At 39.9% G+C, this 16,787-nt stretch overlaps 1 protein-coding gene across 3 annotated transcripts in view; it reads left to right on the top strand.

Moving 5' to 3' along the window:
* The first annotated feature begins 478 nt into the window (after positions 1–478).
* magi3a (membrane associated guanylate kinase, WW and PDZ domain containing 3a) overlaps positions 479–16,787 on the top strand; it is a 128,782-nt gene continuing 112,473 nt past the window's right edge. For all 3 annotated transcript variants that reach the window (XM_007553655.2, XM_016672230.1, XM_016672228.1), the window contains exon 1: positions 479–785. In XM_007553655.2, coding sequence (XP_007553717.1) covers positions 479–785 — 307 coding nt within the window. The remainder of the gene's footprint in view (positions 786–16,787) is intronic.

Raw genomic sequence — 16,787 nt, 5'->3', positions numbered from 1 at the left:
TCTCTTGGAACCAGAACTGGACTTTAGCATATTTTTGGGGCGCAGGATTTACGCACAATCTGGGCTCACGGTGGGCTCATCAGTAGTGGGAGTACGCTTGTTTTTGTTTTCCAGGTGCTGTAAACTGGGGTGGAGGGGGGGAGATCGAGCCGCCCCAGCATTAGAAGCAGCGCTCTCCGCTCCACTGCGGCACTGACGCAGCTGGTGTCACGCTCCAGACGATGCTCCTGTAATTCAGAGGAAGGATCGCGCACACAGGGAGCTCGGAGGGGTTACACAGAGAAGGATTTTTGTTTATTTCCCCCTCTGGAATGGAATACTACACAAAACACAAAGCTCAACTTCTCTGGTCCGGAATGATCGAGCCGTGCGTCAGAGCGCTCTGAGGGTCCAAAAAGGATTTTGCTTCTGAAGAGGACGCTCCTTCCCCGGGACTTCCAACTCCTAAGCGACCCCCCAAAAAGCCCATCAAGCGGCGATGTCCAAGACACTGAAGAAGAAAAAGCACTGGTTGGTCAAAGTGCAGGAGTGCTCCGTGTCCTGGGGGGGCTCCGTGGAGCTGACCGCTGTCCTGGAGGTGCGAGGCGGCGCCGAGCTCGGAGAGTTCCCCCACATCGGACGCGTGATCCCGGAGGCGGTGGTGTGCCACAGCGGCCGGCTGCCCGGCAGCGGGGACGTGCTGCTGGAGGTCAACGGCACTCCGGTGAGCGGGCTCACCAACAGAGACACGCTGGCTGTCATCAGACACTTTCGGGAGCCCATCCGCCTGAAGACCGTGAGACCAGGTGGGTGTCCTCTCGTCATTTCTCCACCAGCTGTGTGAAGAGGGTGTGCAAACTGAAAATGGGGCTGATGCTGGATGAATAAGATGCGCTCTCTGTCTGTTCGCCTGTTGCTGCTGCTGCTGCTGCTGGTGAATTTGCTTGCGTGTGCGCCCTGACTCATATTGCGGGTATAAATGGGGGCCGATCATTATAGTTAGAACTGTTTTCACTTTATACCAAATACATAATGCCTTGCCAAACATATTCATATTCCTTAAACTTTTCCCTCCCCACACATGCATTTTATTGGGATTTTATGACGGGTCAACATAAAGTGGACTACTGTGAAGTAGAAGGAAAATAAAAATGAAACATGGTTTCAGTTTTTTTTTTTCTCGTAAAGTTCAAGTATCTGTATTCAGCTCCCCTGAGTCACGTTTAGCAGAACCACCTGGTTTAGTTACAGCTGCAGGTGTTTTTTGGGGAATGTCTCTACCAGATATAGAGACTTCCCCCCTCAAGCTTTCTATACAAATAACTCCTCATTCTTACTGTATGGAAAGCATCTATACACACAAATGGTTGTCTTTCCACATTTTCTCATTTGGATTAATGTCTGGACTTTGACTAAGCCATCCTATCATGGATATGCTCTGATCCAAAGGATTCTTTTGTAGTTCTGGTTGTATGAAGGGTCATTATGCTGAAAGTAAAAACCTTCACCCCAGCCCTACTGTTTCTGTTATTCTTTCTTATCATCAAGCTCTGTCGGGTTTCTGAAAAATCAGTCAATTAGGCCAAAAAGTTCAGTTTTAGGGCTCAGCTTACCAGAGCACCTTCTTCCACTTGTTTGCTGTGTTTGTGTCAAGGCTTAAGAAAAGAATGGGACTTTCTGCATTTATCTTCTTGACGCTCTTCCATTTAGGCCAGATTTGCACCTGGTTTGTGCAGCTCCCCCAGAGTTACTATTGGCTTCTTGACTGCTTCTTTGAATAAATATCTCCTTTCCCAGCTGGCTGGATGGTATCAGTCTTCTTACTAGTTGTGCCATACTCTTAACTATTTTGAGATGGAGGATTCAAGAGAGCTCTGTAGGATGTTTAAACGTTGGAATATTGTTTTTTAACCTCGCTCTGCTTTAAAAGTCTGTCTCAGACATGTCTTCTTTTGGTTTTTCGTCCTTATGATGCTGTTTTTTTTTTCTCTGATGTTCTCCAGTAGACCTCTTGGCTCTTCCACAGAGAGCAATATTTCAACTTGAATTGAATTACACACAGGTAGACTATGAACTAGATGTTTCTGAAGGCAGTTGGCTGCTGTGTGTCTTATTTAGATGCATCAGACTAGAGAAGGCATACTTTTCAGGTGTTTATTTTAAAAGACTTAATTTTTTTTTTGTTCTGCATCACAGTTATTAATTCTGGCCTCCCATCATCATGATAAAGTATGTTGAGATTTGTAGTAACCTGACTAAAGGGCTATGAACATTTTTGCAAGGCAGTATTTTTGTCTTCATAAAAATGGAACAAGCTGACTCCAAGCATGCTCACCCTGTGAAATTTGTCTTGATGTAAAAGTGCCCTTCCTGTCTGTGGCACGCATTTACTTAAAAATCCAGCTTGAAAGTTTATTGATCTGCCCCTTTTCATTACCGTTTCTTACTTGCTGGCTTGTAATTCTTCCTGTACGGCCCCACAGACAAGCCTAATGAATAGCATGGCACTAAATGTGCCATAGCATATCGACGGTCAAACTCCAGCAGTCATGTGGGGCAGGAGGCAGGTGTGTGTGTGTGTGTGTGTGTGTGTGTAGATGGATTTAATAGAGGCACTGCTGAGTCTGGCACTTTGGAACCTCGTCCAGAGGATTTGCTAACAGTCGCCTTGCCAGCACAGACACTGTTGAGGTGTCCAAGTGTAATTGAATCAATCAGGCCCATGTACTTAAATCCCTCAGGATGTTGCCAGCTTGGCAGCAGAGTTTGACACTTTCACTTCCAGGTATTTCCTCGTGGAATGTTGTTTGGCACAATTTTGGCTGGAAACTTTGCTTTGATAGAAGATTTATAATTTTAGTACAAATGCACTGAGATTTGATTCATAACCTAATTGCTCTTAAATTCACTCGGCTGGGGGGTCGTTGATGTGTTTGCTCATGTCTGGTAGAGCGCTGCCTGCTTGCAGAGCCTTTAACATTTTCTTTCAGTCCGACGTTACATAATGTTAAGCTAAGCGGCGCTCAGAGGTCCCCAGCTTGTTTACCATTGGTCCCCCTTTTCCCACTCGGGACTGTGTGTTTAGATCTCTCCGTCTTCTCGTTCATGATTAATGCATGCATCATCCATCATTGATGTCCACTGCATGCCAGAATGAGGTGGCTGGTGGCTGGAGTGAGAGCGCAAAGTGGGGAAGTTTGAAGAGGGGATAAATGTAAGCTCAAGTGGGGAAGTCAGGCCCTGGTTGAAATGGGATTAACGTGACTCGTTTGTATATTAGTCACAATGCCGTAAAAGTTACAAGGATGTTTCTGGAATTTTGGGTCATAGACCAAATTGAAGGTAGTTTTGAAGTAGAAGGATCCCAAGTTTTCAACATTTCTTAAAAATGAATTTTGTGAAGTGTGGCATGCCAATATTAGCTTTGTCTGAACAAGCCACTGCAGTTTCTCAATTGGATTTATCCCCAGACTTTGACTAGTCCATTCTAACACATTTTCATGTAGTTTTCCTGTAAATCTTAGCAGCTGTTCCAGTGTTGCCAATTAACTTCTTTGCTGATTCTTTGATGCCCTTATTGCCAAGAAAATATGTATTTTTCCTAATAATTCTCCTCAAAATCTTAACATTGAAGTTTATAATTGTAACATGAAAAGAATAGAACAAGTTTTAGATATGGTTTCATAAGACTGATACCTGCATTAGCCCCTGTTGACTTTTCAGTTGGTCTCTCTCTATTTCCATTGCTTCGTTGTTTATCTTTTCATCTCTCTTTGGCTAGACTATCACTTTGGTAAATTTATTTTCTCAGTTGTGTAATGGATAACATCTGTTACCTTTTTATTCTCACTAATTTTAGAATGTTATCTTTTATACTTATTGTTCTGCGATTCCACTTCCCTTATTTTTGTCAGTTCAACACAAAGTGTTTTTTTTTGTCCAGCCTGTACACCTTCTTTTACCCACCTGCCATGATAATTACACCTGCAGGTTCAAAACCAGTCACTGTTTTTTTTACCTCCTCATCGCAGCTGAGACCTTTTAACTGTTTCTCCTGTGCAGTTGAGGCTGAAACCTGAAGTGTGGCCCGCCTGGCGTCGGACCAGCAGATGTACTCAGCATGCAGCTTTTATCCTGTTAGGAAGGCAAGAAAATAGGCAGTAACCTTGAGGGGACGATTGAGAGTATAGAGGCAGAATGATGGCAGGTACTCTCTGAAGCTCAGGGACCTGAGCAGTCTGATGATTGATGCTAGCACAGGATGCAAATCTGCTTGTTTTTACCCTGTGGAGCTTAATGAATGAATCATTTAACTCAGAAGTCCTGGAGGACCCATGTCTTTTCACATTAGGTTTACAGAAATTCATAAAAAGTATTTTTGTTTTTCCTATTTTCTGAGTCGAAAAGGATGTAATAAACTCTATGTATCAATCTCAGCACTCATTTCTGCAAAGTAAGGGCTTACCAGAACAGCAATTTTCCTCCTCTGCAAACCTTCAGCTGGGGAAAGTGTTTATCAAATAACAAACTAAATAATTAGCTCACTATAAACTGTGGGTAGTGACTAACAGAATGAGATTGGGAGCTTCTGATGAAGGATGGCTGGTTTCACCTTTAGGAATAGGAAAGAATTCAGCTGTTTGGCTTGTTTTGGCATCTGGCAAGAATGACTCCCAGTGGACGTTTTTAGTAAGAGTACAATATACTGTAGCATAATAGTTTTCCTCAGTGACTTCATCCTGTCACCTTGTATTATAATTGCGCCTCTAAGTGTGGCATTAGGCAGTGACGCTCCTGAGGTTTGTCACATTTTTAAAACGACTCCTTTGGTAGAATTATCTATGAAGTTTATGAAGAAAAGATAATGTCAGGACGCCTCATGGTTTAGCAGTACATGCTTCAGAACTCCACACAGTTTGATTCCTGATTCTGGGCCCTTTACTGCATATTCTTGCCTTCTTTCTCTGCCATTTTTCCTTTCTAGCTATTGATGAATAAAGACCACTAGTGCCTCAGAACCTTAAAAAAAGTTCATATTTATTATTTATTACTATTATGATCTTACAGTGAGTGAAAAGTTTAGAAATGGCCTATGTCCACTGACAATATCAAGCTCAGGTTTTTTTTTATTTTTAAAGGGACTTCTATACTCCACAAATTGTTGTTCATGTACTGTTCCTATTTTTTAAACTCCCTTTACTGAGATTCAGTAATGCCCCTTCCCCACTTGTTGCTGCACACTGCCAGTCTTTTGGCCAATAGAAAGCTCGTATGTACTTCCCTCATTTACAAGAAAAACAGATTTGGCTGTTTGTAATTATTTCTGGTTGTGAAAGACACAGACAGTCTATGTTATTAGCATTAATTACATCTTTCACCAAGATGGACCAATTAACAGTGAATGTTAGAGATTTTTGTTTTTTTTAAGTTTTTGTGTCAACTTCAAAGCTACATTTACAGACAATTTCACACTGGCTTTTTTTGAAATCACATGCAAATTTGATTAACAACACTGAGGCACAGGCAATCAAAACATTGAAAGGGGTTCGCATGTTGAAACCCTTGTGGTTGTGCAGCTGGAGGGTCTGTTTTGCCTCATTCTGCAGACTAAAAACATCAGCATTCAGTTAACCATAGCGCAAAATCACACAGTGCAACATGCACCAGTGAGTTCTGCAACAGCATCCATCACATACTCTGTTCGATGATATTTCCTTTTGAATCATCGACAGTGACACTCGGATGGAATAATTCCAGATTTTTTCTGAGCTCCGTCTCTCTTGGCACAGTTTGATAATATCAGTAACAAACACGACGTCTGCCAGCACCTCTCAGCTGCTTTCCCCTTTGTTGGAATCTCAAACGTTTCGTTTGTTTTTCTTAATATTTTTTTGCCATCTGACTTTTTCTCCCAACTAAATAAAGCAGGAAATGGAATGTATTTTTGCATCACCCACTTGCATTGGTGGCTTACACATAAAGCTATCCTGTACAATGTTCTGAGCAAACCTTTATACTGTTATCTTTATTTCCACTAGCACAATATGTTTTAGAACAAAAATTGTTTAATCTTTTCTAATGTCTTTTTATTGATTGATAGATATGGTACAAAACCATGTCAAATTTTAACACATTTTAAATCGGAAGTCTTCAGACAGCAGACGCACACCCAAAACTAAACGGTGGTAAAATAAAAGTCATGCTAACCGCTATACTTTGCAGTTAGCAATGCTAGAATTGGGAAAATAGGTTGCATCAAATGCTATATCAGTATTTAATGTTAGATAAATGATTAATGGTTATACTACAAAAAAGATCATATTTTTTCTGACAGCTTCTGTCATCACAGAATGGAAGTTTTTCTTTTTGATGCACTCTACCCTACCTGTGTGTTACAGCCTAAACATCATCCTGTTATTTGCAAAGTTTTTCTATTTAAATTGGTCTCACTCAGCATCTCTTTTCCTTTTTTTATTTCCATCCTAGTGGTGTTATGTTGATGTTAACACTTTATACTTGCTATCTGCAGAGCAGCAGAGCTGTAATCTCACAGTTTCTGTTAATGTGGTGCCCCATGGTGCATCCAGGGCTGCAATGACTAAGCTGCTCTAAACCAGCACAGAGGAGCTGTCAGCGGGTCTCTGCTTCGTGGATTCCTTTCCCTTTGGTAATGGATCTTTTTCTGGTTTCACCTCCAGGGTCACGTCACAATTTGAATTTAGTTTTTCTCAGAAGGTTTTTTTTTTCTTTCTTTCTTTTGCTATTCCCATGCAGATTTGAGGGAGGGAAAAAGAGTTTTTCTTAAACCTATCAGGAGGAAGCCAGCACAATTAAGTGGGACTTGCGTCCTTCCAATTTGCTCTGTTGCATCCTGTGTTTTTGTATGTGCACAGATTGTATGATTACAGATGTCCATTCATGTCTTCTGGTTTATTCCTCCAACTTGTCACACTTCTTCTATACCTCTTTTTTAATCATCTGTTTGCCTTTCCAATCTGCCTTCAATGTAAAATGGGGCTTGGCCTTCGTTGAGACAGAAGCAGTTCCTGTCATTGCCTGGTCTTTCAATCTCTAGGTGGTCTGCTGTCTCTGGTCCTTACCAAGCATGGGAACATGAGATGATCTGAAAAAATGTAAAGACTATCACAGGACTTAAACATGCCTCTTTTGGTTTTTCAGACGGAAAACAAAACCTGATGCCTTCTTTGTTGTGGGGTGGGAAAGGAAATCAGATTTTTCAGTTTTCAGTATCTTCCAGTTGCTGATTAGAGATGATTTATGGAAAATTGGGATCCAGTCTGTTTATTGCTGGATTTCTAGGTGTTGACCATAAAGACAGCTCCATATTGCCTCAGAAACCTTTTGTCCACATTTATCTGATAGCAGTAAACTCCTGCATTTACCTTCCTTTTGCCATCCTGCGTTGGCCGTATATAATAACTGCTTCTCATTCATTGATTTCCACATTGTTTTTAGTGTCTCTTGGCAGAGTCTTTGTCCAGATATACATCGAACACTACTGTCCCGTCACCAGTCTACCTTATTAATTGGCGTCCTTCAAAGCCGCATTGCGGTTCGGAATCAGCCGGCAGCAGAGATGGCATCTTCGTATAAACCATGGCTCTCGCTGGCAGGCATTGGGACTTGGCAGGCAGGTTGTTGGAAGACGGGGAAGACGAGTGTGAGTGCTGATTCACAAAGACTGGCTCTTTGTACTCGCTGAGTGGTCATGCTGCGATGTCAGCAGCAAGAGTGTCTCCGGGTTACTGCCAGTTGAAATGGACGGTGCAGTTTAGAGATGAAGATGTGCACACACACACATACACACACACACGCACGCGCACTCCTCTTCCCAGAGAATCCTTCTTTCCCCGGCTTGTCTCCTAATTGGCCTCTCTCTAAGATAGTCGTCTATGCAGCTGTTTATCCTTGTGATATAAGATGAGGTCAGCTTTCTATCGGTGCAACAACATTGCAGGCACCACAGCCTTGCTGCTGCCCGTACTCAGCAGTTGGAACCTCCACTGAGGCATCCCACTAATGAGATTCTCTTTTTTTTTTTTTGTTTTTGCTGGGGTTTTTTTTGGTACATTTTCACTGGAAGATACACATTGTTAAAGATGATTTTCAGTGTTGCCAGGTCAACCTGCTCTCACACCCATCATGAAAATAGAGCTTGGTTTGGAGCACACCGAGTCATTCTTATATCTACTTCTGTGTCCTGAGTGTCTTGTGGTTTTTAAGGATGTTGACAAAGCAGAAATGAGGTACACAGATATGGAAGATTCACTTTTTGAAATGAATTGCTTGGAGACGATTGTATGGATAGGTGCTAATTGATAGGTGTTAATGGATGGCCATGTTAATGGCCATCCATTAACATGGCTGATAAATTAACATGACTGATAAAAATTCACTAAATAATAAAGATGTGTTATTATTTTATGATCTGCCCACATTTTTATTTGTACTTTGTGCCAATTCTTGTTTTTTCTAAGGAGACAATAAACATCGAGATTTTACTTCTCAGTTGAAAACTTTTATCCAAAATATCTCAAGAAGACCTTTCTGCCCGAGTGGAAATATACAAAATTAAAAATATCTAATACATTTACCTATGTTTGTACCTCAAAACACAAAACTTCAGTATGAAAAGTTTTTCGTTCTACACGATCCATGTAAATGAAATATAGGACTAGTGTTTAATTGGTTTGGTGTATTAATGCAAGTGTTAGAACGTTTAAGGAGCCAGGTCATGGATCTGTGGTAAACATTATTATTTATGTTAGAAGCAGACGTGATGTTGCACTGAGAGAGTAAAACAGGCATCTAATGAAATTGGTGATCAGAATTTGGCCATTTTCAGGATCTTCTGTCATGGACAGTAATCAGCCAGTGTGAAACTCAAAAATCTGACCTTCTTCTAGTCAATGAAAGCAGCATGCTAAGTTCTACCAAGTATGTAAGTTAATACTGTAGGAAGAAGATTGAAAGTTATGGGTTTTCAGTGTCAGTAATGTGTTTTAAGTAAAGTCCAAGCGAGTGTGGAGATGTAGGATGTGATTTAAAAGGAAGATGACTTCTGTGACATGTCTCAGTATTTCTAGTTCATTCAGTCGGTGTGAGAACAAGACGTTCAGCAGATAACAGGCTTGGCTACCGTGAATTCATTGACTGGAAGGAAAAAAGATTGATTGTCCCATTGACTGATTATAGCTGTTTTATATCAAGCTGTAAATAAGATGATTCTGTTAACTAAACATTTTTAATTACATTTCCTGAAAACAAGACTTTAACCACTTAATAACTGAAACCAATTTTAAGCTTTCAAATAGCATCACAGACTCCTCCTGCTGTTCACTGATTGACCCGGTTGAAATACAAGACGAAGAAATGAAGGGAGATGAGAATAGAGTGGAATTGTGTTAGAAGACAATAGCCAGGCTACGTTTAACCAGGCGAGGGAGGAAAAACTGCTAAACAGGTTCAAAAGAAAGAAAATGGGGTCAAATAAGGTCGGAGTCTCATTGCAAGACTGAGCACAAGGAGAAAGAGGTAAAATGCAGGAAATCACAGGAGGGAGGGATGTGAAAGCAATAATAATCTCAGGACTGAAAGCGATTATGTTACCATTAATCTCTATAACAGTATTGATTCTTCCCTGTAAGTGTCTTAAATGATTATGGTGGCAGTTCGTCAAACCAGCGGTTTCTATTTCAAACCTGGAGAAGAAGCAGTGTTTCTAATCATAGCTGCAAGCATGAAGGATCATAAAAACTCCAGGTAAATTGGAATTGCTATCCCTCTGTTTCAGTTCTGTTACAGGCAACACAGAGAGAACAGCTCTTATTTCCACAATTGCTGCCGGGGCATCTTTATTTAAATTTGACTCCTATACCTTCCTCTGACAATGAGAGTGGTAGCTGCTGTAGTGTTGTTTAGACTTCGTTTTGGGAAGGATCCCAAGAGTTTGTTTTACTGGGCATTGATAGGAGTGAGACAAATGGCCTGTCTGTGTAAATTGGACATGTGCGTTCTTCTGTTCGTCCAGTTGGGATCTATCTTTACTCTCGGTGTGATAAATCAGCTGAGAAGACCTAATCTCAGAGTCCAGTCTTCCATTTGGCTGCAGTTCTTCAGACTTGGCTCTCCTCCCACACTTGATGGGCCTGGGTCAGTGTTCGCTCTGCTAGTGCAGCGCACTCTCGGGTGTTTTCGTTGTGGTGCTCCACCTCAAAGAATCGATTTCAGCCCATTCGGCTGGTGCCCATGACAACATCTCCAATCAAACAAATATTAAAGCCGAACGCTATCGTGTAACTACCTACTCCACCAGCTGCTCCCCTGGCTTCTTTTCCATATCACGGTTGCATTACTACTCCTGCTTTTCTGTAGCAGAATCGCAGTGGGAGCTTTCCTGATCTGCATTGTGTATTTCACTTCCTAAAATGAAAATAGAATGTGCAACTCCTTGCAGAAGTAAGGAGTTGCACATTTAACTTTGATGTATTTTGTTGGGATGCGTGTGCTAGACCAGCGTAAAGTAGTGCATCATTGTGAAGTGGAAAAAAATGATACCTTACCTAGAAATAAAATCTCCACCATGACACACTGATACCCCAAAATAAAATCCAGTGTAACCAGTTGTGATTAAACAGCTATGGTTGGGGTACAATTCATGTTTTTCCAAGAATTTTCCAAGAAAACCTGTTAAATACTGCAAAAGACTTTAGATTGGGATAGAGGTTCAATTTCTACTAGAATAATAACATACAACTGATGCTAATAGCAGATTTATGTCTTGGTCAAACTCTACGTCTATATTCAGTGTATAATCTGTGAACAACTTTAATTGTTACTGCTCACAGATACTGTCCATAAAATCTTACCGGACTTGAGAGATTTTGTGAAGAAGAATAAACAAAACTTTGACCTTAAGATATCTACAGATCTACATCTGTGTTTGCTACACGATTCTAAATATTCAGTTGGTGATTATAAATAACGTACACTTTTATGTTTTCATTCATAAAATATTGTTGTTGTTTTTTTTATTATTTTTCTTCCACTTCATAATTAGGCACTACTTTTTGTTGGGCTGTCACAAAAATCTAAAAAAAAAAAGATTAAGAATTGAAGTTCTAACATTAAAATATGTCCAAAAGCTAAAGGGGTGTGCATACTTTTTCAAGTCAACATATCGCTGTTTGTCGACAAGGTTAAGGCTTTAAAAGGTGCATTAATTAACTTAATACCTCAGACTATTTCCCCCCCTAGTTTTAGACATGAGAGGTAGCTATTTTCCTATTTGGGTATGTTCGTAATGCATCATGTGTGCTCTGTAGAGATGAGCTCCATAAAGACTTCTCATTAGAATTCATGGGTGTCAGAGTCTGAAGCCAGAAAATTTAGATTGCTTTCCTTTCAAAGCTGTCCTAACAGGTTATTGATCTGGCCCAATCTCATCCTGGTTAACGCAGCGTCGCTTCCGGAGCCGCTGCACTCAGCCGAGGCCCCAATCCTTATGAGGACGCAGTGAGGACGTTTTGCGGACAGCATGCTTGACTCGCTGTCTGATTCATAAGGCTGATGCAGAGGGAAGAGGCTGTGCATCGGTTTCACCAGGCTGCTTTCTGTGTTTGCTGCATCTGCATTCATGCTCTGTTTGTCTGGTAGCAAACTAGTTTCAGGTCACAAATGGTGAGAACATAAAAGGCTCTTACAGTAGGAAGGCTTGTGATTTTTTATTTTTTTTTTGGCCTCCAGTTTGCAGTAGGTCCTTTGAACAAATATACTCAAGCAGTCACATGCACATTACTCACTGTTTAAAGGAAGCAGAGGGACGTGTGGCGCTGCAATCCTGACATTTTTGTGATGCAAACACTGGAGTATCCGCTGGCTCCATTCACTCAGACCTGTCGCACCACATGCAGTCCGGTTCAGACAGGTTTCACATGAGAAGTACTGTCAGCACTCCAGAGAGGCTTTTAGGAAAACCAGTTTATCCTGTTTGAGCAGAGGTCTTCGTCGGTAGTGCTGCTTCCCAAGTTCAACAACATACTGACCCTAAGACAATTAGAATCTGGCTAAATAAGAATATAATTAATCTCGCTGTGTTCATCTTCAGCATTTCTTTGTTGTTACAATTTGTTTTCTTATAATGTGTCGGACGTTTCTCTCTTTTTCTTACTTTGTTAGGTTGTGAAATATTCAACCTCAGTTCCATTTCCAGAAAGAAGCAACACTTTAAAGGAACAAGCACCGGTAGTAATGGTTTATTTCCTTGTATAATGAAGCCGATTATAAATGTAGTCATTTAGATCCAGCCATTTAATTCCATCAAGGGCATATTATTTCCAGACTTTAAATAATTTTTCTGAACTATTCTTTTTCCATGATGGAATGATATTAAAACCAACACCTGCAACAAACTTTAAAAACAAACATCCAGTGTACAAACTCGACCTAATGGTGAACATAGCTAACCATTTAAAGGGTGAAAACTGTACATGTGTCAAAAATGTATCATATACCTTCTAATATCTTGAAATTTTTAAATATGAAGGTTTGAAGGGTTAAGACAGACTACGTGTTATGATTTCATGGACAGTGTGGTCACATGTTACTTACTTGATACTGGTATACTCAACAGAAGCTGTTGAATGTTTTTTGGTATTTTTTAGACGGATAGCAAAGCTCTTGGTTTTTTAGTTTTAAAATGAATACATAGCCAGAACCAAACCAAGCTTTACTCACGGATAAAAGGCAGTTTTTTATGAGTTATTTTGTTGGAACATCCAGTTAGTTTGGAGATTTTTATTTTTATTTTGAATTTATCCACCTCCAGTTATTGCATTCACTTTTTCCACTGACAGTAAAACAGTCTCAGCATGATGCCACCACCCAATGCTTGACAGTTGGTTGTTTACTCTTCTAAGGTGTGGCAAAATAGCTGATTATCATCTGATCACAAAAATGCCTTGTGCTTGTCCATGAGGGCGTCTCCAAATCTCAGTTCAGCTTGAAAAGTTCCATCTTTTTTGCTAATGTTTTACTGCGTTTAATGCATTTTATGTGTTCAAACCGTTTCCAGTTCATGGCAGGCTTGAGCTTTGGTGGTTTCTTAGTTGTTCTTGAACATCCTTATTTTTTTTTGGTTTCATCTGATGTTGACTCTGTTTTTTTTCATTGCAACAAAGAGGTGCCACATTTGAATAACGTACTTTGATATATTTGTTTGAAATCATCTTGGCTACAAAAGTCTTTGTTTAATTTAATTAAAAACAGTTTTCTTTCTCAGATCTTAACTGAGTTATTTCAACATTTTCATTGCGCTTCATATGGTTCAGTCCAAATGATCACTCAGGAGATGTCTATTTTATAATAGAATATGTGTTAAATGTTGTCTCTTTAGCCTGACTTATTGGAGTATGTAGCAGTCTGCATGGATGCAAAATGAAGGATTTCTGCAAGGTCAATTTCACAATGCAAGTGATTGTTCAATATTGCTGGTTTTATAAAGTGACGGGAGATGGCGTGTTTTGAATTGGTGGATAAGAATATAAACTGAATTTAATTTGAACCGAAGACTGACTGTATATATTTGAGATGCACAACAAAAATGTCAACCTGGTGTAAACTTTAATATTTCTCCTTTAGTTTAAAGTTCCTTAAGACATTTCATCACTGTTGTCAGGTTGCTGCAAGGGGAGAGGTGTGTTTAGGAAGGAACGCTGAGCATCTACGGAATGTAGTTATCTTAAATAAATGACACACACAGTTTAATAAGCTCCAGCTCAGTGTGTTGTTAGCAACAGGTACTGGTTTTGTTAGAGGTTTCACATAGTTTCTATGTTGCCTCTGCCTTTTTTTTTTTCCTGCATAATTGAAACCTTGGCAGATATTTCAATTTTACTGTTTTTTGGAAATAGACTTTTTTTTTTTTTTGCTCTCCAGCTTGTTTGTTTATTTATAAGGAAGGTTATGCATAACTACACAGTTACAGTAAGGACGCAGGTAGAATACATTTTAAATATTGATTCAGAAGATGACTCTTCTTAAAGTTGTTGAACACGGTTGGCCTTGGTACGGGAGACAGAAAACTCTTGTTTGAATTTTAGGCGTTTATTTGACTTCATGGCCCTTTTTATTACAGTGATTCAACTGACGTGAGTCACACTTCTCTCAAAGCTCACAAATTGTGAGCCACTCAGTATCATATTTATGGACTTAGTAAATGGGTTAAGTGAAAAGTGGATTCAAGGCAGTTCTGCTTTGGTTAAAATCTGTTGTGATCACTGTAAGGTTGTCAGTCTGCACCAAGAGCCAATCTCAAGTGGATGCATTGTCCTCATTCAGTCAGGAGGAATGTGGTCCAACTGGTGGCTCTGTAATGCAGTACTGCAACTTTTTTCCTCTACTCTCATTGGTTGAAAAGAAGTGTGTTAAAGCAAACTACACTCAATGTCCTAATGCGAAGAGCAATGAAATTAAGTTTCTGCAAAGGATCTTAAAGGGAAAAAGGAAACACCTTGGCTTGGGAAAAATAGAAGCACAAGCTTAGAGGTTTGGCTGCAAACGGGTCGAACATCTGGCTGTAGAAAAGGGAGCTGCAGCACTTTAATCTCTGAAGAGCTGTTGGCCAGCCTCACAGTGCTTTTTATGACAAATTAGACTTTCTATGGACAGATCTGGGGCTTAGCGGGGCTGTTATGTAATGACACTGATACAACACTTGTGGTGAAAGGCTGGCTAGAAAATCAACACCGATGCAGAGGGCTCAATGCTCACATACAACTGCACTCACAGGTATAAATGATATATAAACTTCATGTTCTTCTCAGCAGCTCCATCAGGCTCAAAGAAATTAAATTTGGGTTTTTACATTAATTTAGGAGCCCACCTTTTTCGTATTTGTCGTAGTCGAGTTGCACATTATTTGGAAACCATCCAACTGAACCAAAGATATTGTGGTTAACTGAGGTTTTCCTTAACCGTTTCCTTTCTTTCCATGACCTGATGACCCTACTACTTCCTGTAAACATCACCACCTCAGATACTGAAATCCATATCAGAGGTGAGAATCTAAAGCATTTAGATAAATAACGCAACTCCGACCAGATAGACAAATATTTTATTTGCCTGCAGAGCATGACTGCTGGCACTTGAAATATAATAGCCTGCCAATATTGCATCCAAGCACTCCTTAGTGATTGCTATGAATTGCAAACTGAAATGTGATCAAGATTGCATTCCATTTATTGTGCAGCTAATATGTTTAGAGTAAGAAATAAGTCACCATCAAAAAATGTCAATCAGTAAACACACTCAGAAAATAAAGTCAACATCACCATGCTGAACATTTCCTGTTTGACTAAAGCCAGCGGAGGCAAGGAAATGTGAAATTAAAGACTTCACTGGTAGCTTGGAGGGAATTCTTGGAACTGAATGAGTGACCACTTCATGTAGCTGAAGGTATACATTTCAGTCATTTGATACGTCCCCTGAGTCCAGATTCTTGGACAAACTACTTGAAGAGCCTATCATCAAAGCTGTTGTGTTTAGTGTCACACACTCAGCCCAACGAAGGTTGAGTCCAGAAGCCGCTATAAGTGTTGGTTCTCCATCACACATTTAAAGTTCCTTTTCAGTTTAATTTACTGTTCGACGCTTGAAGCACTTAATTAAAAATTTCAAAGGGAGATTAGCTTATAGCACAGTCAGGTTCTTAATAGAAACTATTTTTACCCTCGAGTAACGTGTTTTTTTTTTATTACTCAATAGATCAAGTGAAACTTTTTAAAATCTTCAATATCAAAGCTTTATGCTTGATTTATCTTATTATGCATGTTACATGTGTGTAAGGTCACATGGATGAATGTGTTTTCTCAGTTGCTTCACAGGTCAGAATGACGTGTAGATTATTGGATTGTTTTGCTTCTTGGTCTGTTGTTAAAAAAGATGAAATCTCTCACAGTCTTTGGTCTAAAAATACATCAACAAACAGCATGTGGGGCAGTGCGTGTATTGATGTGTCAATGTAGTGTTGAACTACACATAATATCAAATTGCAGCTCAATACCATTATATGCTACATCACAACTGCAAAAGACATGTTTGGATTATTTTATTTCAAATGAAAGTCAAATAGGAACAGACTTGACTATTTGAATTAACTAGTCCTAATTCTGGGTATCTTTTTGTCTCAGTCACTTTATCTGACTCGAAAGCAACAGCTTTTGTCTTTGGACGTCCTGTTTGTCCTGCTCAGGTTCAAGGAAGACTGCATCACTCTCTCTTCTTTCCTGTGAAACACCCAGAATGTGTGTGTGTGTGTGTGTGTTTTTTTTTCAAAAGAAATCTCCGTGCCACTGTAACCTAGTTTGTAGCTCTCAGGAGTGAACAGAGTGGACCTGTTTTACGTTTTCTGTGACTTTCAGCGGCTGAGAAGCCTTTGTGGTTTTCTAGTCCTGCAGCTGATGACCTACTCATCTCTGTAATGAGAGGGAGGCTCTTGTGCAAAGACTAGAGGTTTGTGTATTCCATTGTGAACTTTAAACCACAGTGACTTACAGGAAACTGACATCACTGATGCTCTCATGCAGCTGCTTATAGTAGGAAATCGTTCAGTGGGTTACCACAACACATAAACTCATCTAACTTAAGGGTTTCTATATTCCCCCTGTTTTAGCTCTTACACCACATGACTTAATCTCTTACTGATCCCATGCTGTCATTAGACATAAAAGAATGCCACTGGCTTCAAATATCATCACTGTGACTGATAAAAAATAAATTGCTTTGACTTG

Source organism: Poecilia formosa, unplaced genomic scaffold (assembly GCF_000485575.1).
Source record: "Poecilia formosa unplaced genomic scaffold, Poecilia_formosa-5.1.2 Scaffold57, whole genome shotgun sequence".
NCBI lineage: Eukaryota > Metazoa > Chordata > Actinopteri > Cyprinodontiformes > Poeciliidae > Poecilia > Poecilia formosa.
This window is presented reverse-complemented; position numbering and strand designations above follow the sequence as displayed.